The 23,851-nt window shown below is 39.6% G+C and overlaps 4 protein-coding genes across 8 annotated transcripts in view; 3 read left to right on the forward strand and 1 right to left on the reverse strand.

Annotated features, from left to right (window-relative positions):
• Positions 1-19,644, reverse strand: part of LOC132916795 (dnaJ homolog subfamily C member 22) — a 262,780-nt gene extending 243,136 nt beyond the window's left edge. Inside the window, exons 1-5 of one of the 2 annotated variants that reach the window (XM_060977125.1) lie at positions 18,822-19,644; positions 18,500-18,647; positions 17,835-18,199; positions 17,652-17,759; positions 17,362-17,596 (exon numbers count right to left, since the gene is read on the reverse strand). In XM_060977125.1, the coding sequence (XP_060833108.1) occupies positions 17,390-17,596; positions 17,652-17,759; positions 17,835-18,199; positions 18,500-18,647; positions 18,822-19,127 (1,134 nt within the window). In that variant the 5' untranslated portion in view covers positions 19,128-19,644 and the 3' untranslated portion in view covers positions 17,362-17,389. Of the gene's footprint in view, positions 1-16,868; positions 17,597-17,651; positions 17,760-17,834; positions 18,200-18,499; positions 18,648-18,821 lie in introns of those variants that run through there. The other variant, XM_060977124.1, reaches the window with a different exon arrangement.
• On the forward strand, positions 161-6,650 carry LOC132916782 (MAGUK p55 subfamily member 7). Of its 4 annotated transcripts, none has more exons than XM_060977101.1 (11): positions 161-816; positions 1,382-1,668; positions 1,738-1,869; positions 2,521-2,547; positions 3,303-3,470; positions 3,619-3,690; positions 3,842-3,966; positions 4,040-4,164; positions 4,652-4,954; positions 5,075-5,418; positions 5,495-6,650. In XM_060977101.1, the coding sequence occupies exons 1-11, from the start codon at positions 774-776 to the stop codon at positions 5,669-5,671; spliced, it is 1,803 nt and encodes a 600-aa protein (XP_060833084.1). In that variant the 5' UTR covers positions 161-773; the 3' UTR covers positions 5,672-6,650. The 4 variants fall into 4 exon arrangements, with proteins under 4 accessions (XP_060833084.1, XP_060833085.1, XP_060833087.1 ...); XM_060977103.1 differs by having other exon boundaries at positions 165-816; positions 4,778-4,954; XM_060977102.1 differs by lacking the exon at positions 2,521-2,547.
• On the forward strand, positions 7,835-16,875 carry LOC132916781 (uncharacterized). Its single transcript, XM_060977100.1, has 10 exons — positions 7,835-8,119; positions 9,646-9,898; positions 11,228-11,516; positions 11,749-12,174; positions 12,703-12,893; positions 14,482-14,611; positions 15,214-15,354; positions 15,456-15,640; positions 15,725-15,948; positions 16,035-16,875. The coding sequence occupies exons 2-10, from the start codon at positions 9,740-9,742 to the stop codon at positions 16,156-16,158; spliced, it is 1,869 nt and encodes a 622-aa protein (XP_060833083.1). The 5' UTR covers positions 7,835-8,119; positions 9,646-9,739; the 3' UTR covers positions 16,159-16,875.
• A 1,196-nt stretch (positions 19,645-20,840) lies between the features above and the next one.
• Positions 20,841-23,824, forward strand: LOC132916780 (U2 small nuclear ribonucleoprotein auxiliary factor 35 kDa subunit-related protein 1). Its single transcript, XM_060977099.1, has 4 exons — positions 20,841-21,452; positions 21,818-22,119; positions 22,216-22,758; positions 22,901-23,824. The coding sequence occupies exons 1-4, from the start codon at positions 21,195-21,197 to the stop codon at positions 23,676-23,678; spliced, it is 1,881 nt and encodes a 626-aa protein (XP_060833082.1). The 5' UTR covers positions 20,841-21,194; the 3' UTR covers positions 23,679-23,824.
• Positions 23,825-23,851: the final 27 nt, after the last annotated feature.

The raw sequence follows: 23,851 nt of genomic DNA on the forward strand, positions 1-23,851 counted from the left end.
ATCTTTTGTCTCTTTTCTAGCTGAACATTGTGACGAAGAAGCGAGGAGACCGAAAAGGAAAGGACTAATAAGGGAAGAATGGAAAAATAATCGAGAAAGACCGATGAATGTGAGAAAAACGTAGAAGCGATATCTCGAAAAGCAAAGTATGTACTTGGAAAAACAGGGATGGAAAAGTAGATAGGAAGTACAATGTACAAACTGGAAGGGTGAGGGAGAGGGAGAACCTGTAGGTTGGACGGTGGAAGAAACAGTGCTGCCTTTAAAGATGGCCACCCGACGCAACGCGCCGTGTCGCGTCTATGTCGAAAAATGATCGAAAACCCTTATCGAATTACGAATACTGACTAAATCGAATCGTACGGTGATCGGAAAGACGTTTGGTACGATCGTTTGGTGACTGTCGGGAAAGATGTTTGGTGTTGCAGAGTGTTTGGTCAATTGAAAAACCAAAAGGTTGACAAGATGCGAGACGAACAGGTCAGTCTAGCGGTGGTAGTCATCCTACCCCGTGTCGAGTGACAGTGGCTTACGTAACGATTATTCTCGCTATGATAACGATACTCCAGCCGCGAATGCGAAACAAGAAACTGTTTTACCGGGTTATTCGCGGCGCTGCGCACCAATCTGCTAGAAATACGCATCGCGGCTGACCTGATTACTTATTCTCTGTCGTTCTGATATCGTACCACGCGACTGTTCGAGTATATACACCCTGCTACCTTGTAATCCAGCACGCTGGAAAATAATATTGGATCGCATTTTGATAAATTATGACAGCGGCGCTCGTCATGGAAAACACAAATTGGGATTCTGGTGAGTAGACTACTTTACGTGTGCTTTGCCACGATCTGCCTGTCCTTTCGTTTATAGTTTATATCGTTCTCTCTTTTTAGTCTTTAAGCATTGCCTTCTAGAATGTCATGAATTACGGTAATCACGATAACATTTGCGATTTCGGGGTGTACAACTTCACCGGCTTGATAAACGCGATATTTGGGAAAAGTAGAATCGTACCGTTTTTGTATCGTTTGCACTACGTCTATTTTTACCTGGCAGCAACTTCTTCGACAAAATGTCCGAGTTGACTTACTGCTGTGTTATTGAAACGGTAGATTATCGCATGAAGGCGTTTGCAGAAAATTCATTGATCGATCGGAGACTACACGTCTTGTAAATTCGATACTTGCAGAAAAATATCGAAATACATAGATATAGGTACTGGTTGAAAGATCGTGGCGCGATTTCACGAAAGAAACATCTAAATGTGACATTTTTTGCGCAGGCCCTCATATTTGAATTCTGCAATCTCTCTGTGTGACATCAATAGAAACCTTGCCGGTATTCGTTGAACGATCGTTGTTTCTTTTTTCTTTTTCAGCGTTATCCAAGCTGCTGAATTCTCTACAGGAGAGCAAAAGTGAAATACCAAGTTGTACCGACGAGGAATTCGGATTCTTGAGCGAATTGTTGCAATCGAAGGAATTGAACGCTTTAGTGAATGTTCATAATAAAATCTTGAACAATGTCAAGGACGACAAATTTTTTCCTGTACTCTCCAATTCCATGGATATCGACATCGAAGTTCTCGATCTATTATCAACAAAAACGCACATTTCCAAGGACTGCAAGGAACTTTTCCATTTGCTTCAAAAACCACACATACAGGTAGCGTACTCGCGACCATTAAAAAAGTAGAATAATCAACCGAAACGAAATCGAGATATTTTGTCATAGGGCTTGTTGTGCGCTCATGACGCGGTCGCCCAGAAAGACTATTATCCCCGATTACCGGAGATTCCTCTGGAAGTCGACGAAGACGAAGAGACGGTGAAGATCGTACAGTTGGTGAAATCGAACGAACCTCTGGTACGTCAGATAGGTCGCACGTGTTCCGTGTTTAATGTTTATATTAAAGTTTTTTGCTCAATTAACACGATAAGAAAAGAGGAAAGCTTGATAACGTAGTTCAAATTGATACTCATATCTAATGGAAAGAGGTTGTGTGTCTCTATATATAGACATACGTATAATTATACAATATATATGTATAATATTTTGTATATATTATACATATAACTATATTTCTCATTCTCAGTTTCCACATACCGGTATAGGGTGACACATGGTAATATTTTCACACGAATATCTTTCGCGCTATTCGTTATTTCGAGATAGATGTGCAGTCTATCTCAAGACGAGTTCCATCCTCGTAATACGTTTGTCTTCCAAGAAGGATAGTTCTGTTTTCTCGAAAGTTACCTTGTGTTTATACGAAAGTACTATAATGGGTCACTGCCTGTGTATGCAGAAAACAAAGAATGAGTAAGGACATAACTGTTTTGAAGTAATTACAACAATTTGCATGGGACTTGATCTTGATTAATCCTTTGTATCGACTTAGATACCTCGTGTTCCTGTAACAAGTATCGTAGTATCGAATACGTATCGCTCGCGCGATATTCAATACAGTTTCTTAAGTAATCACGTGTTTCTTTCATCGTCAAACTTGCTTCGAAGTGTGGCGCTGGCGTTGAACCGATCGTGGTAAGTCGACTTCAAGCCGAAACATGTACAGGCCTGTAATGCGTTCCACGCGTATCTAGCGATACGCAAAACGATTTCGTAGTGTTTCGTTTAATCCTGTTTCTTTCGTTTCAACTTATCAGACATCTCTAGTCGCTAGAAAAATTTTTATTTTCTGACTCTGCGATTTCCCCTCTACACCGAAGTGAACAGAGCTCGTGTAAAGCTAGGCTGTAAATAGAACGCTGTTCATTTCCTTATACACAATTTATTAATTTTGCTTATACCTTACTTTATACACCGTGCGTCCGTTTTAATCCTCGTTGATTTATGTTTTTTTGTTTGTTATTTTTGCTTGTGAATAAAACAATTTCTCTATCATAACAACTGTACCTTGTGTTATTGTCCCGCATGTCCTTGTGTTGAATGTAGAAAATCTCTCGAGATAAAATTCAACGATACGGTGCGTAGCATATCGTTGAAAGATTAATCTGTATTCTTGCATTTCCATGAACGTGAACGATCTTCCGCTGTCGATTTATCTCGAGATATTTAAAAGACGCAGAGCGTAGCCGTTGAATAACGCTTGAAACGCAGTCATGTACAAGGAACGTACAACGTTATAAGCGTCGACTGTTTCGATCGAATGTGTGTTTATGCCTTCGCGATGAATTCTCTTTGTTTTTATTTATTTTTTTTTAAGAAAAACGAAGGCACTACCTAACACGCTCACCTCGCAACTGCAATCAAAATATTAGTTTACACGTTGACAATAGGGGGCGACCATAAAAACATGCGAGGTCACCGGCAAGATCGTGATAGCGAGAATAATGCATGGCGGTGCGGCCGATAGATCCGGCCTCATTCACGTTGGCGACGAAGTTTGCGAGGTCAACGGCATCAGCGTCGAGGGAAAGACTCCGAATTGTGTTCTTAAAATATTGGTAGGTCGCAGCTTCTATTTTATTCTCGCGACGTGTACTACTTTGCCGATCGATATGTACGCTGCAGATTCCTAATCGAGATTTATCGCTCTTACCATTTATATCGCACGAAAGATACATATATGTAAAACGTCATGTTCTCTTTCAGCAAAATTCCGAGGGTACGATTACTTTTAAGATAGTGCCTGCCGATAGTAAAGGGGGAATTCGTGAGAGCAAGGTACGTCCTAAAATGCTAGGTTATTCGATCGATAATCGATTCTGGTCAAACAGGAAAGAATTTCTGACCGGCGATTTCCTCTTCTAATATCGTTTAATATAGTTACTGACAATTTTATGTGCATTTAATATCGTTATAATCATTTTAATAGGTACGAGTTAGAGCGCACTTTTCGTATAAAGCTGCCGAAGATCCGTACATACCTTGCAAGGAGGCTGGATTAGATTTTTCGAAGAACGACGTTCTCCACATCGTCAGTCAGGATGATGCTTATTGGTAGGACTGGATTTCTCGTTTGACCGTGCAGTCGATACTACGATACATTTAAATTATTTTTTATTGAAATTAGGTGGCAAGCTAGACGAGAGGGTGACCGAAATATGAGAGCTGGCTTGATCCCCAGCAGAGCCTTACAAGAAACACGAATTATACTTGAGAGGCAACAAAAAGAGAAGACCGACGACGACAATATAAGTAAGTGATAGCGTTTGCAACAGAGTGTAGATAAAATATAACGCTTTAAAATACGATACTGTCCTTGTTTCCAAAACGCGTTTGGGACACGTCATCGATTTGCCGATTGTGATCCATGTAAACGCAGTGCAATTGGTGAAAGCGTTTCGGAAATTCTGACGTACGCTGAGCTACGATCGCCTTCGTAATTTTATTTCATAATCTCTGTCATCTTATTTGTAATCTTTGAACTCATCGTCGCGTCTAAAAGCTAAATCTTGTTTTGTTACATCGTAATTAAGAGACACGCCATCTGTTAGCAACACGTGTTTGGTAACCACGTACGATGTAAGATGGAGAAACAATTCGAGACGAGGATAGATTGCAATCTATCGTACTAGAGCGTTAAATAAGAATCGTGGCCTCTAACACGGAAACAATCCATGATGAATTGATCTCGGCTGCTCTTCCTAACGAATGTTGGCCTGACGACCTAACCGTCGGTTAGGCTTGTGTTCTGTTCCAGTGCCTTTGCCCGCATTGTGCCCCCGTCCCAGTACCTCTTTACACGCCTCGTCTACAAAGTGCAACTTGCAGGGAGTAAAAACTAAAAAAATCATGTATGACGCTGCAGAGAACGACGATTTCGACCGGGAAGAAATACTGACCTACGAAGAGGTCGCAAAGCTCTATCCGAGACCGGGCCACTATCGGCCGGTGGTTCTGATCGGGCCACCGGGTGTAGGCAGGAACGAGCTGAAGAGACGGCTTATAGCCACCGATCCCGATAAGTACAAGACACCTGTTCCTTGTAAGTTTCCATTCAACTTTTCCATTATATCCACGCGTTTCTTGCTTTCCTCGTTTTAAGTAGCGTTACTTACTTTAATCGTATTTCGTTCTTTGATGGAATTCTTGTGACTGGCTTCAGATACCTCGAGACCACGGAAACCAGGTGAAGTCAACGGTGTAGAGTATCATTTTGTTACTCGAAAAAAGATGGAAGAGTATATCGAGTTTGGCAAGCTTATAGAATACGGCGAGTATAAAGGCAACTTGTACGGTACCAGTTCCGAGAGCGTTAGCTCGTTGATAAACGCCGGATACGTGTGTCTATTGAATTCTCACTATCAAGCCCTGAAGATGCTTCGAACTCCGCAGACAAAACCATATGTAATATATATAAAGCCGCCAAAGTTCGAGATATTGAAAGAAACGAGAAACGATGTTAGAGCAAGATCCACTTTCGACGAAAGCAACTCTCGGGGCTTTACGGTAAACCAAAAAATCTTATTGGCAATCGTTCTACGTTTTCACCGAATCAACACAATGATCATTCTATCGTTTGCAGGATGAGGAATTTCACGAAATATTGTATAGCGCTGCGAGAATGGAATTCCTTTACAATCATCTGTTCGACGAAGTGATCGTAAATGCCGACCTCTCAATGGCGTTCGAGCAACTGGTGAACGCTGTTCATCGAGTCGAGTCGGAACCGCTTTGGGTACCTGCTTCGTGGGTTCAATAAATCTCGCTTCAATCAATGGTTCACGGAGAAACAGAAGAAATTCTTGGGAACGTTGCACGTTCGATACCACGACGTTCGGCGGATGTTTTTCTCCAAATTTTCCAAGCTGTACTTTTTTAGCGAAGCGCGTCCCCTTCTTCCTCCTCTTCTATAGCATTTCAAATTGACGCGTATTCTCCATGAGACTAATATCGATGCCTTTTTGCCCTTAGATATTTATATACGTGTTTGATACGCGTCGATAGTTGTGAAACTCGGCTCGTCTTGTTTATTACATTATTTTCTCTCTCCTTTTTCGATCCGGGGATATTACTTGTTCTTCGAATTATACGTACGTATAGATATATGTAGATACACGTCGACCGGTACGTAGCAGGTAACTGGAAAGGAGAAAGTCGTTCATATTTTTGCAGCGATCTCGTTTTTAAGCGTTCGAATGAATCATTTTTCCACCTTGTTTTCTAACGTATCATCATGCGCGATCCTAGAATTTTTACTGCCACGAATCGAAAGTATCTTGCGGCGAAGGAAGAAGCATTGCTATAGGGAAAGTTAAAAGAAGGCTATTGAAGAGAGAAATGGGTGAAACAGTGTTAAAGTTATTACGTAATTTTGGGATCAACGATTATAAATGGTAAACCTCATTGTGACGAGTCGAAAAATTCTTTCGAAACTTGGTAAATCGAAACTTTGAAATGTTAAGCAATTGTTGCCACCACTCGTGACCTTTGATCCCAGTTGTTGTTGATTATTGCCAAATAAGTATCGTATACCTAGAACACGATGAGAATCACCTTAAAGTTTTATTGTATTTTCCACCTGATCAGCATTGCCACGATATTGCTATTTTTTTCATAATTAAAGGGCTGCCAGAGCATGAGCAAGATTTATGCACGCTATACTCTACTGGCGTTGCATCAAATAGTTCATCCTCGATGTAAACTCTATATGTTATCAAAATACAGCATTACACTTTCAAGTACGTAGTATTGTCTTTTCCCGATTTTTCACCATTTCCAAGACCATTTTGCGCGTATCTTTCGGTCGATGATGTAACGATGACGTTATATATATATATATATATATTAGCTTGCCTGTTTTATGCGACAGACAAAAATCAGAGTATCGTTGTGAAAGATGGCTTTGTCTTTAAAGTAAAGAGTTATGGCATCTGTCCGGTATGGAACAACGAAAACGAAAAAAAATCTACGAAATGACGAATTAGGACGTAAACTAGACTGAATAAATTGCATGCGGATAATTCCTTTCTTTTCGTCACGAATATGCAGTCACAAACACTCTCCTTTTTGCGCATAGTACTATATAAGTTTCTATTAAAATACTATTTGTTCGTTGGCCATCAGTATCGCCGGTCAATAGCATAACGCTCTTATGAATATCTATATGCAAACTTTTGCGTTTTCGCGCATCGATCTCTGTCGATACCTGTTTTTCAGCGCGTTTCGGTGTATTAGGTTTTTACCTAAATAATTACCACCTAATGACAAAATCCGCAATCACTTAGTTGCCAACACAATACCTATCTATAATCTAAAAAATATTAAGAAGAAATGTTTCTATCTCGATATTTTAGGATAACCACGTATTCCACGTACGTATTTCTAAATAAGCGATTATTTTACATTCGTAGGAAGATATTTGAAAGCGAGCGCGCGCGCGCGCGCCTCAACCGGAAAACATTGGTTCGCGACAGACCATTTTGGAATTATATCCGTGTAATACGTAAGATTTACCGCGAGTCGCCAAACTTCTAATATAGGATATCGTAAATACTATTTTTGGCAGTCTTGGTTTTCTAATTGAACTTGAATCATCTGAAGTTGCGAACACGTGTGTGCGTCCCATCGGATGGCCGCGCGTTACCGTACGTACGAAAATAGATCGAACGAGGAGCTAGGAAACTTTCAACGGACCTTTTTTCCTTTCATCTTGGAAATTTTGCAGCCAGTAACGCTCGCAGGTGGCGACTAATTAATGAGAGACAGGAAAATATTCGGCAAAAATTATTTCACAATTGGTCCATTATATTTCGTTGATTATTCATCGAAGAGTAACACCTGGCCTAAATCCGCGGCTGCGCGGATCAGGCAACGTGTGATACGACCGCCGTGATACTTTCAGGGTGAGGGTGTGAATTAAACTTTGGCCCAGTATCCAATTAACCCTTATGCGAACAGATTAGTTTGAAAAGTTGCTCGATGGGATTAACGGCGCCACGGATTATCGTTCTTCTTGTACTTCTCATACGCGATCGACCACTATAAACGCGATACTACTCTACGTTCGCCGAACTTTTTCCAAGAAGATGTGCAAATATTTTTCACGGAGTTTAATAGTGAAGACAAGGTATACGGCGAGAGGCTTGAATTTCAAACAGCGAGATCTCCGTTGCTTATATCGTAAATCGATAAGCACGGATGAACACAGGTAAGTGAATATTATTTGAAACGGTTCTTAAAATGGCACAGAGAACCAGTAAATTCGCTGTTATAAGAGCGACGTTAGATAACACAAGATATAGCGCAGCTGGATGTATTCTTCTCTTACCATTGATAGATACGATAAAAAATTAGTGTATCCGAGAATTCAGGAAATCGAAGTATACAGGATTTACCGATCGTACGTTACAGTTCTCCTGATTTTTGTAAACAGATACTGAAATTACCTGCCGCGAAATAGCCCGTCTATTTGCTGCACATCGTCGTGGACCAAAGATCGTTTAACAAATCACATTTGCGATATTAAGCGAGAAATTTGTCGAATGTCGGCAGTTTGATGTCGACCTGGTTTAAAATTAAATCGAAGCCGGTCAGTAGAGTATGGAAAAGAATGTTGTTGCGTAGAAAGGAAAGCCGATGCATGTAAGCGATACGTTAAGACTTGCACAGGAGAGTCACAAAGGTTCGTCAGCGAGGTCATTATCGTCTTCGAAATGTGTCAATGACACAATGTCGCACGTGAATTATCAACGAAACATGATCATAATTTTTGATTAAGTCGCGTGCATGCTGTCAACGTTGACAACCTTCGTCGCTTTGTCGAGTTCTCCTATGAATTTTCATTAATCGAGCGTTGCACATATTTAGAAAGTTCAATCTTCAACGCAGCTGTTTATGAAAATCACTTAGCTATTTCTAAAATATCTGATAAGTAGATGGTAGTCGGACGGAGTGTTTCGTTTCACGAATCTTCTGAAATCTTTCGGTGAGATGGGCTCGTGTCGCGCTAACATTTATGTGTTATATTTTCGTCGGCGAGATTAAATTACCGAAACTGGCAAGCAACGATCGTTACTCTGCCGTGTATTTTGTTCTAATTAGTATGCATTTTCTTATCGCCGTTAGGCATTCACCTGGATCGCGGTATAAACGAATCGGCTGAATTATTAACACGCAGGCCAGATACGAGCCGTAAATATTCCCTCGATACCATTCCATTTTTCCGATACTTTGTACGTAAAAAAGCCTTGTAATCTGGTACTTGTGCTAAAATAACTTGGCCGCCATATGCGCTCTTTCAAACGGCAGATAGGGCAATAATTTTGTAAAATCGATAAACAGTTCGGAGCCGAGCGATTTTTCGACCATCGGATAATCGATAGATTCTCGTGCATAAGAGAATTCAAAATATTGGCTTAACGCCAGAGGCGACGACGATAAGCCTGTCGGGTAAATGTAACGCCGCCAAAATAAGCACGCGGTCTCCTAGCAAAAGAACCAGTGTACACGACTGCGAAAAGTTCGCTCAACGAGAGTGTCGCCGCTTATCCCTCCGATACAAAGCAGCATCTTCACTCGACAGGTTTAAACTTACGAATGCCACCTTCGGAAACGTAAAAAACGAAACTAAAGCGTCGGCGAATAGTTGAAGTTTCCATACCAGTTCTTCTCGAAAATTGTTTGCCCGTAGCTTTTGAAATGTTGATTTCGTAAATAATATACACGTAAATATAGCAGCTTTGAATACGGAGCACCGTAGCGAGATGTTACGTGGAATCAAAGACCATCGATCGACTTGACGTACCTTCATCGATAACCTGCTTTTACGATGCAGCCTATAACGACGATGACAAAGAACGAAGGAAACAGATCGCCAACGAACAACGCGACTTACTCCGCAAGAGTCTGCCTATCCAGTGGAATGAATTGCATGGTCGAAGGCACTATGTTTCATCGTATATCCAATATAGGACGGAACGTCAATCAGGTGAGCGGTTTCTCTTTGTCCTTGCTTCCTTTTTTATGTTTCGCCTTGTTCCACGCAACGAAACTCGAGTGCCAGCTAGCATAGGTTTCTGGCGTGTCGGTCTATTCGCACGTCTTCGGAAATCAACCAATCGACTGATTTACGAGTCGTTTATAAACGATTGCTCTTTTTTTTTACGCTCGAATCTCGCCAGACGATTTACGCGAGTTTCGTTCCGAGAGTCATCGTTTCGTTTATACTTTTACACGTTGAAAGTGAGCACGAGCGCGACTAAATGCGAAAATATGAAATGCGAACACGTTCGTGCGAGAGATCGCAGCCGGTTAATCGAAGAGAGAGAAAAAAAGAAAAGGCGTAATGATGGCCAGAGGCGACAGGTTGACGACATGTGCGCGAACGAACAAAAGTACTACACGCGTATTGCTCTCCTCGCACAGCTCCTTCGATAGTGCGCGTACACGCGTCGACGAGCCACAGACCGACCGACGTAACGACTTAACCGACATATAAATAGCGTTTAGTTGAAACGGACGCGGTAGAACTCGCGTGCACGTCTTACGAGGCGATCCGGAAGGCACGATTCGTTTTTCAAGGAACTTCTCCTACTCCGAGTACTGACACTCGCTGTGCCGTGATCCGCGACACCGTCAGTGATTTCCGAGAGTTTCCGCGGGAACGATCGATTTTCAACACGCCAACTCATTCTCGCCCTCCTTTCTTCCAATGTCGGCTTAAACAGAAACAAAAGTTCTCCATTTTCTCGTAAGTCTTTCAACCTTTGTTACTCTCTCGTTTTCGTTCGAACCATTCTCGCTCGCCACATTTCTCTCTCGGTAAACCACAATTTTAATTTTCACTGTCGCGTTAACGAATTTTTTTCCGCCAGTATCGTTACAACGTTTACGTACGTTCGTACGTATATTCGCTTGGCGAACGATATTCGTAGTATCCGATGAACTACGAGCGCTAAGTTGGTAATATTATAGCCAAACAAATATCGCCACAATCGCGTCAATGTTACACGAACGTATACGTACGTATCACATTGACGTTGGACATGTTAGGTGCTAGGCATTCGCCTCGTCTCATCTTCATTTTCTTGTCGTTTTCATTTACCTGTCAGAACGTGCAGTTAAGATGAGTTTCAATTTCTTTCCTCGATATATCGCACGTACCGAATGTTGCATGCTGCGAGCAACGTTCGCGCGGGGTACAAAGACTCGTTTAATGCGCGAATGATCGAAATAGGACGTTGGCCGTGTATCGGAAGATCACTGGCAGGCAAACGACGTGCAGACCGCGCGGTTAAAGTTCGATTATTTGCTAAAGGGCAATACCTGTCCTGTGAACAACTACAGCATCGTCGCATCTAGGGGAGAGCTCGCTCGAAATAACTATGCGGTGAGAGAGACATCGTCGACGCAGTGCATCGTTGTCAAGAGGAACAAGACGGCCGTGAATGCGGGTAACGAAACTCGCCCCAAACTTCGGGACGACTTGCTCAAAGAACAGTCCTCGGGCAAACAGTTGTCCAAGGATTTCGCAGGATCCACGGACTTTGGCAAGTCTCAGCGGCCTATTCGCAAATCCTTTTCCGTCCCGGACTATCTCAGAGAAGGTACTTGCATATATAATCCATCGGATTTTCTATTTTCTATTATCAATCGGATATTCAGGTATCTTAATCCGAGTGTTTAAAAAATTGTTTAGAAACGCGTGTTTCGAACGATCGATGATGCGCGTATAGTTTCGTTTATTGGAACGTTCCGCTTGATCGAATCGATAATCGTCGATCGTCGTCGAACGCGTACAAAGTGGAGGAAATTTTTACGAAATTGTCGTCTTTGCAGGTTTTCCAGCAACGCGGCAAATTGATCGGAGAGGAACGGAGGAGAGTATTTTGAAAAGATCTTCCACTTTCCTGTCGAATCTCGCCCATTCTGCGAATAAATTTAGAGAGAGAAAGCTAAGCGGAAACTATCCCGAAGAGCGCACACTTTGTCCAAATAATCATTGCACCGAGAAAAGCTGTTCGGCCAAGCATCCAACTCTAAGGGGATACTTTTCGATTTTAAGTAGAGTTGCCAACGATCTCGATCCTTTCGAACATTCGTCAGGAGTTCAAACGTTGCCGGTGGAGCGGAGGAAGAAAGGCGGCGCGCGCGTCAAGAAATCGGTGTCCTTCAGTTCGGATACGAGTTTCGAAGAGAAACGCGAACCTTACAGAAGAGCCGCCATACACGAGGCTAAGGTTTATCACAAGGGTGTTCTGCAAGGTACGCGTCTTTCTCTTCCTTCTCTTCGTCTTATTCGTTTCATTTCCCTCGAATTTGTTTGCATCCGACCGGTACGACTTTCCGATTTTCCAATCTTTAGCAGATACGTTTAAAGTTTGTAGCTCGTTCGTCGTAACTATCGTTGTTTTCTTTGGGAATTTGTCAAAAAGAACGCGCACACACGCACGATACACTGAATAAACGAAGAAGAAAACAGAAATGCAGACAATACGATGCGTTGAAAAATACACCGGATATACGCAGAATCATCGATTTATTATCGGAACTCTACCTACTATGTAAATGATTATGTTAACAACTACTCTCTGTTTAGCACTGATTTCATGAAAATCTTACCGATATTTTCCACTATAGTTTATTACAAATACGTCTGTCATGGCTGTAAACTATCGAGGCAACGCTTACCCGACAGCCTATTTATTATCTTTTCTATTTTCACATCTTGCGAAACGAGCCGTTTGTACAAGTTTTTCTTACCAGATGTAAAACATTCGACTCGTTTCGCAGATCGTAGCGTGGCCGAGGTGAATATCGTCAGAAAAGTGCCGTCCTCGTGGGAAGTAACGTCCGAGGGCGCATCCGCCCTTCTCAGGGCAGCAAGAGATGCCGACGACGCAGCCCTCGATGAAATCGCTGTCCATGTACGAAAATTTGGATTCGGCGACATGGATGTCAATATGACTGATAGCAGCGGCAGGGTAAGCTATTAACAATTACTCATCTGTAATAAAAAAAAAAAAAGAAAAAAGATTCGTCGTATTTGGCTCGCTAACAATTTACAAGAAAAAGTTAGTGAAAAAGATTTCAAGTATTTGAAAAGCTTCAGGATTTCTACGTTTATTTTCAATCGTTTTCGACGATGCTATTTTGCTAGAAGTATTACGAAACAGATGATATTCGTGTAATTAAGTAAACATTTTTTTACCTGGTTACATGCTTACGCTTTTATCAACATATTTCGTTGAATTTTGGTTATCGGTAATAATGTATTTGCAGAGGCACGATAAAATTTTTGGCACTTCGTTATCTCGTATATGTTCTTTTCCAAATGGCAAAGACGGGATCATTGATTGAAGGTCGCGGAAAAAAGAGCTTCCTCATTAGATATGTGAGAAGTGACGCGTTAGAAAAAAGTGACGCTCGTTGCTCTTAAGCATACGTACATATATGTAAATCGTGCGATTTTTTACGATCTCAAGACATTTAAATACAATTTAATATACTCAAGTTATACAGTGTATTAGATCATAACGAAAATTGAATTTTTCCTTCGTGGCGAATAGATAGCAAATGAGAAAAGATATCTAACGATGTAAAACGATACTAAGCTTACGGAACAATAGATTTTTGTCGTGAAGATAGTTTCGAAAAGCAACAGCTTACTCGAAGGGAACTAAAAACTATAGAGAACTTGTAAAGGATTGGTCGTTAGAATAACGAGAACTTGCTGTTGCAACCCGCCAAATATATTTCAATTAAAATGAAATTAAAAACGATCGTTGTATCGAGTTGTGATTTCCAATGGATATCGCGGATAGCTGCTTTTTGTATTCCGTTAACAAATAATCAAATCGGCCAGTGTTTAACATCGCTATATTTTTAAACTTAGATTTTCATATCGACACGTATCAAGTTTCTAGTTACCAAATGTTCAACGTTGACGCGCTATTGCTAGCAAAACGAAGCTTCATATGCCACTAAATCGCTACTGTTTTATAAGGAAATATTTTCTGAACGCGCGTGCGGTAAACAGATCGCACTGTTTTCGCCAGCTCGAGGAGCATCGTACGTTCTTTATACGAAAACATGTGCGAGTTCTGCTCCGCGCAGTGTTTGCCATGGTGACGCACGTGAAGTAATATGTAACGCGTCAACGTCAGTAACCATTTAATAAATTGACTGTTACCGCACAGTCCTTTGTGCGGCTCTCTGAGGCAAAGAATACCGCGAGTAGGACAGTCGCCGGGCAAATCTCATTTTCTTCCGGAAAGAAGAACAGTTTCGCAATTCTTTTTCTAACGTGAATAACGTCGATAAGCACGTTGCGGAAAACGGAAGTCAATATCGGTGAACGCGCGCGATCAGCAAAAAAAGAGAAAGAATGGAAAGTGATAGAACGAGACGTCCGGCGTGGCGAGGATGTTGCACGTCTGCGGTTGAAAAGTAAAATACGCGCGTTTGTGATTGTTCGCGCGAGAAAGAATTTTATGTAAACGGCAGCTTCGACAAGTTCAACTTATTTTTCGAACAAGTCGATCAGTTTCGATTATTTCTTTACGATGCCAGACTGCCATCAGCTACATGGCGGGAAACGGTGCCGTGACGATGTTGGAGCTAGCTCTGTCGTACGAAAGGGTGAACCCGAATACTCCGGACAACGAGGGCAACACGCCTCTACATTTTGCCGCGCAGGCCGGTAAGTAATTTCGTTATATTTTAAAAAACGAAGGAAGATGGTCGCGGTTTTTTATCGAGCTCCACACGATGACATTGACTCGGACGGGAAAATTCAAATTGAAAAAAGCGATTTCTTCCACGAACGAGGATATTCGAAGAAGATAAAAAATAAAATCTGTTACGCTGAAATCTTTCAAGGACAGCACCCTGTCTGTGCTCGTACTGTACGTAATCGGAAAAATGCGGCCACGTGGTGGACATAAATCTTGCAAATACAACACTTCTCCCATCGTTAAAAAAATCTCCGCTACTATATACATATATATATATATCTATATCTACATATAATACAAGTATATACATACATAAACGGACGTCAAATTTTATGCTCGTGATGCCGTAAGCCGTAAGGGTTCCTCCGCGTCATCGATACCAGAAATAACCCAGTGTTGGAGTACTTGAAACGCGCGTAGTTTACAGTGACGTACGCCGACGGACGTTTCAAGCCAAAACATGGTCGAACGATACGTTACTCGAAATACGCCAACTCTTGCAACGTCGCGAAGGACGCGAGCTTGTTTCGTACTCGACTTAATGCCCGTCTCCTTTCGTTTGATCTAGGGCAAACGGAATGTTTGAACATACTGCTGCAGAGGTGTCCGGACATCGAAGTGGACGCGAGAAACGTATCGGGCTTTACTCCGTTGATGAAAGCAGCACTTCAAGGAAGAACCAAATGCGCCAAAATTCTCTTATTCGCTGGTAAACAAAGTCATTTTTCTTCTTTTTTTTTTTTTTTTTTTTTTTTGTTCAAAAGGTGGCGGGTTAAGAAAACAGCGAACGCATGGACGCTTGGCTTTCAGGTGCGAATCCGACGTTGAGAGACCAAGGGAGAGGATTGAGAGCGGAACAGTGGGCCAGATTTTGTGGAAGGTACGTGTGCGCCGAAGTAATCGAGAGGTTCGCGAGACATCGGCTCCTGGAGAGGTCGACTTCTTGTCGGTGGGGTAGTGAACCCGAACTGGCAGCGAAAGTACTCCAAGGGAAGGTAAAGATACTTCTAACTGAGACGTTTCTTACGATCAAGTAGGAACAGCATGCAGGATAGCGAGAAATGTTGGTTAATGTGCAGGTGATGCCCATTCCAACCGCACCTCTGTCGCCACCATCTTCGGGATTCAAGTCGAAGATAAGAAAAGTTTTCCGCACGACATCCGGTCCAGACCGAAGTTTTTCATTGGTCTCGCAATTAACTAGCGCCGCCCTTTGTGCAAGTAGTCCAGCTCTACCGAAATCCAGCCAAGTTCCACCTGTGGTTAAAAGTCTTCTTCGACCTTTAAGCGTTCCACAGTTAAGGTGATGGCTCCGGTTCTTTGCGAATTCCACGTTGCATACATTGCAAGTGACAGACGCATTTATTTCTCGTATTCCGACTGTTTCAGGGTGACTCTAGTTTCGCCGCAAGATATTCTTGAACAATCAAAGGACAAGTATGGGCCCAATTTTACAGAAAAGATCGAGAATATAGTAGGAAAGCCTTCGCGATCGAAAAATAAAAACAAATAGATCGGTAAATCTCGTTTGCCAATCGTTTTGTGGATAAACGTGCGGATAAAGATCGCAGGCGTCTTCCCTCCTCGAAAAAATACATTCTATTGTATTTTAGATCGTCGTACGTCAATAGGATTTTCGATCTTTTCCGACTCATCCACTGGCTACAGTTCCTATCGATCAACGCTCATTCTAATTCTAATACTATCTATACTGTTAAAATCTTACATGACATTCTCGTTTCTATTAGACTAAAAAAATACAAAGTGCAACTTTTTCACCTTGTAAACTTGTTTATAGAAACCGTATTCCGGAAAAGGGATTGCTACCTTTTGTAGATTATACGTATACATATATATCTTTCTTCTTACGTTATCGGTCGTTATTTTGAACTTATTTTTGGCTTACGATCTGGGTAAACGTTACCAGAATTTTGGAACATGGGAAATTTTTTTTAACTGACTGTCACAAACATCAAAAGATCAACAAGAATTATGTACACTTATTCGTCGAATCGATAAGATAATTTTTAAATAATTTTAAATAATCTTCTATAGAGAGAGTGAGAGAGAGAGAGAAAGAGAGAGAGATAGAAAGATTCACTCTACAGTTTTTGAATTTATAAGATATAAACGTATCGTAAAGCACAAAGTGACATTTTTTAATTACGCGATGGTCGCCGAAAAAATTTATAAATAAATATATTGAATAAAAAGATTCGTATTATTTGTACGATATTTTTTCACTATTAAGAGCTAAAACAATCTTTCTTATTAAGGCAAATCAATACAGTACAATAGGTACTTACGTAAGTACATATATGTATGTATACAGTATTCGTATTACAAAGATAGAACATATCGTGCAAAATTTTACCTATACATGTACACGTTATGTGTTTCGTATTAGAACGCGTAGTGCCAAATTTTCCGAATCAGCAATGCCTTGGACAAAAGAGCACGCTGCTATAATAAGAGATAACAAGGTAGAGGAACGCTTTACAACGCAGGTTTGTATGATCAATGAATACGGTTTGTCTCGTCGTACCTCGTCTTATTGTTGGTGGAATATTGTAAAAAATGTATCTTTTAGAATAAACATTTACGACGCGCGCAACATTTTCTTAATACGACAAACCTTCGTTTATCGCTAATCTACGAAATATCAAAATGATTGTTACAATAATTTCAGTTGATTTACAACGAATCTTCTATTAACGTAACGTTAAGTAACGTTAATAAACGGGTCATTCGGATTTTCTATTTCGACGTTGCCTACGATTCTTAGCCTTTGAAAGAATTTCATACGCTTGCTGTATTTCCATAAATTTCTCTTGAGCTTGTCTCCTTTCCTCCTCAGTGCCCTTTATCTTGTCAGGATGATTGTCTCTCGAGAGAGCTCTCCAACGAGACGTTACCTCTGTTTGCGTAGCCGTTTGGGAAAGGCCTAAAATCTACAGAATTTGCATTCAGATGTAGTAGTTCCATATAACGAGCTTCGAGGCGTACCTTGTAGGCGTTTATTTCTCCCCTAGGATCTGTGAGATCTATCAGTTGTGCCCATGTTGCCCAAAAGCCTTGATGTACCGCCTGATTCCAGGTTGCTTCAAGACTGGCCTGGAAAATTTCAAATTTTGCAAAACATCTAATGGGTTGCTTCGATTAAGTACGTTCTACGTGATTTTAATTAACCTTAAGATCGACCCATATAGGAGACGTTAAGAAGTGTTGGATAGCTTCCGATAGTTTAATCTCTTCACCCTCGCTGTCGGTGACAACGGCATTAAAGTATAAGAACGATCCTAGTAAAGACACGTAAATTGCGACAGCTATACCGAGGTAAAAAATCCTTTGAACAAAGTGTCTTTTCTTTCTTGGTTTTAATCTCCATTGTTTGCTGAACGTATCGAAGCTTAAACTAGCAGCAACGACCATCAAAAATATCCACATGCTGTCGTCTCCGATATAAGGTAGCGTTGGATATAATAAATATGCAGAACAAAGAGCAATCCATATGGAACCCTGTTCCCTGCCTATGTTCCCTACTATCCAGACACCTGATTAAATACAATTTAAATACAATTTTAAATACAGATAAGCTGACAGAGAAAAGTTGGTTTGATTAGAAAATCATTAACTACCAATATAATATAAAATACTCTGTTCGTAAAATTATTTCGTTAGATAATTTCGTTTAAACATATTTCCAATGCGATACTCGCATTTGTAAAAATGTTATCGACTAATTATGCAAAGAAACCAAGGAGAAAAACGTGTGGTGAAAGATAAGTCGAACGAAATTTAAATACACCGCAGTATTTTCATGGTTGATGTTCTAAGATATTTCAATAGTTTACCTAAAGCAATGACCAATGGTGTCAGAATTATTAAATGCCTAAAATTTATTCCAAACACTTCGTCGTCCGGAATCGCATTGCGAAATATTTCCGCCCAAAAATATGCAACCGCATTTTCGGTAACGAATCGCACTGTCGAGAATGGCGGCTGAAATCAAATGACACGTTGCGTTAATATTATGCTTATACAATCGAAAATTTCTTATGCCTCGATTGTTAACAAAAGTATGTATTCTTTTCTGTCCCTACGATTAGCCGTACTTCTGAATGCTTATTCGAAGAATCCCTAAAATCGATCGTCGATCATTTTTAATGTACTTACCTTGCGATTGTTTCGAACTTTCTGCTTAAAATCATTCAAAAAGTTAGGATGATTATTTGCATCCTGGACATACGAGGGAATCCTATAGATATCTCGAAGCCATCCGAGACCAACATATCCTCCCAAAGTGCTAAAATATATGAAAGCCTGTGCGTCTCGTTCTAGGTATATGTGATGTGCACCAAGTAAACCTCCGAACATCCACAGCACGTACGTCCAAAATACCGACTTCTCTTTTTTCTTTAACTTTTTATTTTTTTCCTCTAAGTTTCCACCATTCTTCAGATCCATTTTTATTTCTTGCATTATAATCTAATTATGCATCGAGTTACACATTATACACGGTTTAACGATTAATACACATCGGTATTAAACAAAATACCTGAGAGTTAGATGCACATTGACGAGCCGGGTAACACTACACTACCGGCTTTGAGTTTCACGATCGCACTAACAGCTACGTGTGTATTATTTGCAACGTATTCTGGTAACATCGACTATCACGTACTTCCTCATTATTCTCGCAATAAGAATACCGAGTATAATTAAGATAATTTTTACGCGTTTATTATGTCTGCCGATAACTAGTTTTAACTTAAGTGTTTCTTTTGTAAAAATAAAACAATTGGCTGAAGCGTATTTGTCGATATCGTTTCGAAAAATACCGCAGGTGGCTTTACTACACTAATGCGTACCATTTGTAGTTCAACGCTCTGTCAGATATAACGGTACTTTAACAGGACCGTAGCAATGAAGGTAAACCCAAACCTTAAATGGATACAATGCGAATTAACAATCGTAGCAGGTGATCGATTGAAATCCATTAGAAATAGAGTGATTACGAATTTGTAATTAATGATTTATCTTCAGAATGATGCAGCTTTGTCGTTTTGTATAAAGTAAATAATAGAAAAACAAATATGTAATATATAAATAAAATGTATTGATTATATTAGATAAGATTCTTATTTGTTGCACTTATGTAAAAGGTTCGATTTGATTAAACGAAAGCTTAACGTATCTCCTTTGTTAGTATATCTTTTTTGTATTTCTCGTACGTTTCGGGAATATATGTACAATATGTATTTTAATTCATATCAAAAATTCATGATACCAAATGTCTACGATAGATATTAACAAGGATCGCAAAATAGAATGTAACATATAATTGTACGGACAACTTTTGATACAGTAAGCTGGGGAGAGAGAATTCTTTTTATTATGTTATCGAACCTTTTATTTATCGATGAATTGAAACAATTTCTTTTACTTAAAAGTGGAACAATCAATTCGAGATATTATTTTTGATACTAATTTTGCTTGTTAAATGAGATTATATAAATTAAACGAAGATATTTTTTATAGATGTTCAATATAGTAAGCATACGCCTATATAATTTAATCTTTTCTGATTATTTACATGTAAAATACTCATTACGTACATTCGTAAAATTCCTTTTGTATACGGGTATAATTTAAATAAAACATTTGAAGAAATGGAAATGTGTAATTCACGAACATTCAAGTTCACAAATAAATTCCACGTTTGAATAAACAAACGTGACCATAACATTGAAATGAAAATCCCTAAGAGAAGTGATTCCCTATGTCAGTAATAAATTTATGTTACCAAATATATACCTAATGTTTATCTTATAGTCACAATCATATAAACAGGTCTTGACACTCATATACCGAAGTATAGGAAAAATTGTTCGAAAATTGAGTCGTGAGAATTAAACATGGAAGACAAGATTTGCGTTCTGCGCGTGTGTAACATACTATGAATGTCTCAGATAGAAACAGATATATTCTACTCATATCTATCTGTCTCGCACGAACGAGAACTTTGTCGTCGTCCATATTGATTTCTCACGACTCAATTTTCGAACGGTTTCCCCTAGCGACTGTCGAGAATTATATGATCTAGTTCACCACACATCAAACTGCAATTTTTTATACATTATATGTTTATTATAATGGTAATATAATGACCGATATATAAACGGTGAACTATTGTTTAACAGTTCCTCCGAAATGTTTAGTTAGCTTTAGTACAAAATCAAATTATTTTTCCAGTTTCATTTATACATATTAAAAATGTTCACGTCGCTAATTTATCACTTAATGGTGTAAAAGCATGAACAAAAATAGTGTTTTATTATATAATTTCGTACACTTTGAAGAAATAGGGATAATCCAAATCAAAGCTTCTCGTTCTAAATTTAACATGGCGGCGTGTACGCGTTGTCTGCATTTCTTCATTGAAACCGCTTGTCAAACGCATAACAAATACGTTTCACAACTCCCAAAAATTTGTGATACTGTAATACCACCGGAAGTAACGCGAGTACAATCTCTTGTAGAAAATGCATGGTAATGGAAGGGAGTCGTTCGACGAAATATAGTCACAAAGCGTGGCGTAATATAGCAAAAAAGGAACGTCGAAGACGTCTGCGTCGTAAAGCGGCCGCTCAGCGAGAAGCGGCCGAGGAACAACTGAGGGCAGCACTTGAAAAAAGCGCGGAATATTTAAATTGGCTAGAACAATGTGAAGTTGAGGATAAAGAAAAAGAAGCTCGGGAAAAAGAAGAACACGATCAACGGGAAAGATTATGGTTAGAGGAAGAGGTAAATATACAATAAAAGCGAAAAATACTATTTACGTAATCTTAGTGAATTTCCTTTTTAAAAGTGTACATTTTATTTCTCTTATTTGGTCGTTCTAATTTATGGAATCTATTAGCAAGCAATTGATTAACGAACGTATATCTTGTTATGGTCGAAATTACTTTGTTTTCGGAATCGATAGCATACGTTCGATTAATTATAAAGTTACTCGCAAGAATTTTCCACATGAGTTATAACCCTGAAAATAATGTCGAAATGTGGATACCAAAGCCTGCTAGTTACTACATGGTTCCTATAAATTAAACAGTCAAGCTTTAACAGTAAAATATATAGATAATACGTAACTTTATGTTTCATCTTCCTAGGTGAAAGCCCAAGAAGAATGGCAAATTTTGCAAAAGAAAAAGCAAAAAGCTCGACAGTTACAATTGGAGCAAGAGGCGAAAATCCGCCAAGAATTTGAAACGAAACAGGAGGCTATTCGCAAAAAGCAGGAAGAGGAGAAACGTAGGAGAGAAGAAGAAATTCAAAGGCGAGAACAGCTACTTAAAGAGATTGACGACTACATTGATAATGGAATCAAGACTCCGGAAGCTTTGCGTGAGATTATCGATAGTCAGCCTGGTAAAGAGCTTTGTCCGTTTTTCACAAAGACAGGTGCTTGCAGGTGAGCAAATAAAGCTAAACCTTTCAATCTTTATTAGGTAGGCAGTTACATAAAAGTATGATATCCAACAAGTCATATACGTATATATGTTTACAGATATGGTGACACTTGTTCGAGAAATCATCGCAGGGTATGTTTAAGTAAAGTCATACTAGTACCTGGTTTTTATACGCATTTTTCTCTGGAGAAGAATTCTGCGGAATACGACACTGATATTGCCCTTGAATTCGAAAGCTCGGAAACACGACAACATTTTCGCGAATTTTACAAAGATGTAATCCCAGAACTGGAATCGTTTGGAAGAATAAAAACCTTGAAATATTGTTGCAACACCGAAGTTCACTTGCGGGGCAACTTATATGTCGAATATTACACCGAAAGGGAAGCTGCTAGGGCTTTGAGGAGACTGAAAGGTCGATGGTACGCCGGCCGACAACTTAATTGCGAATTTGTCAACCTGAGATCATGGAGGAGTGCTGTCTGTGGGATGTCGAAATGTCCCAAAGGAAGGGCATGTAATTTTTTGCATACTTTTAAAAATCCACACAACGCATATGATATCAAAAGCCCGCCGAGATGGGCGAAACAATCGTCTTCATCTACTCAGGAAGTTACGAGCAATAAAAAAACCGAACATAGGTATTGTTTATAAATGATAGATTATATCGTTACCATATATTATTGATATATATATATATATATATATATATATTACACATATATTACATATATATAATATATATATATATATATATATATTGTTTTGATGTCTTTTGTTTAGAAATAAATCAAAATGGGAAGATGGTAGCGACGTGGAAGATAATAAAAATTGGAGGTGGTCCGAATCTCCCGAACCTGAGATAGGTCATCGTTCAAGGAATGCTGAAACTCGCCATCATCATTCCGACTTTCGACAGAAATCGACTCGCGACAAACGACACGAACAACTCGACAGAGATAGATCTATCGATCATGAGGATTCACAGCCGGTCAAACGTCATCGAACGAGATCCAGAAAACACATAGATGAGAAGATCAGAGATGATGATGTTTCAAACGATCGCGACTATTCTAGAAGACGCTCGAAGAAATACAAAAAAAAGACAGAAGAGGATGATGATACATCGCCGAGGGGTTCTCATAAAAGACACTTGAAAAGCAGCGATCGAAATTATCGTTCGAGAAGTCATAAGTTTTCGAATAAACATTCTAAAAGAGAAAAAGAAGATGTCGAGAAAGATAGACACAGATTAAAAAGTGATAGCGAATCGTATCAAGTTTCTTGGGAAAGAAAATCGAAGGACACGTCCGAAAAATCGAATACCGAAGAAAACGTCGACGCGATAAATCTGCCTTGCGTAAAATCTAAATGGGACAAAGAAAATTTAGAACAAATTGATTCCGAAAGTACGGGTTCTTCCGATTCTGAGGTCTCTGGCGTTGTCGAAGACAAAGATGTCGAGAAATCGGAAACATCGTGGAAACTTCCTAAAAAAATATCCGACGACGAATGGGCTACGACTGATTCTGAAAGCGAAATAAAGATCAAAGAGAATTGACGAAACAGACGTTGAATTTGTATAAATATGTTCTCATCATGACTTTGTTGAAAACTACATAAGGAAACCAAATATAATTTGAACAATAAGTACTTTTTCATACCAAAATATATTTAATAATAAAACGTTACATACTTATCGCAATAGGTCCTTTCTATTTTCTTTTCACTCTT

Source organism: Bombus pascuorum, chromosome 2, assembly GCF_905332965.1.
Source record: "Bombus pascuorum chromosome 2, iyBomPasc1.1, whole genome shotgun sequence".
NCBI classification, from domain to species: Eukaryota; Metazoa; Arthropoda; class Insecta; order Hymenoptera; family Apidae; genus Bombus; species Bombus pascuorum.

Coding starts and splice junctions, on each gene's coding strand:
- LOC132916781 (XM_060977100.1), top strand. CDS start 9,740: ATGCAGCCTATAACGACGATGACAAAGAACGAAGGAAACAGATCGCCA. Junction 11,517..11,748: donor CCCGGACTATCTCAGAGAAG/GTACTTGCATAT, acceptor TCGTCTTTGCAG/GTTTTCCAGCAACGCGGCAA. Junction 15,949..16,034: donor TTAAGCGTTCCACAGTTAAG/GTGATGGCTCCG, acceptor CGACTGTTTCAG/GGTGACTCTAGTTTCGCCGC.
- LOC132916782 (XM_060977101.1), top strand. CDS start 774: ATGACAGCGGCGCTCGTCATGGAAAACACAAATTGGGATTCTG. Junction 3,967..4,039: donor AGTCAGGATGATGCTTATTG/GTAGGACTGGAT, acceptor TATTGAAATTAG/GTGGCAAGCTAGACGAGAGG. Junction 5,419..5,494: donor GCAACTCTCGGGGCTTTACG/GTAAACCAAAAA, acceptor TATCGTTTGCAG/GATGAGGAATTTCACGAAAT.
- LOC132916780 (XM_060977099.1), top strand. CDS start 21,195: ATGGTAATGGAAGGGAGTCGTTCGACGAAATATAGTCACAAAGCGTGG. Junction 22,120..22,215: donor ACAAAGACAGGTGCTTGCAG/GTGAGCAAATAA, acceptor ATATGTTTACAG/ATATGGTGACACTTGTTCGA. Junction 22,759..22,900: donor AATAAAAAAACCGAACATAG/GTATTGTTTATA, acceptor TCTTTTGTTTAG/AAATAAATCAAAATGGGAAG.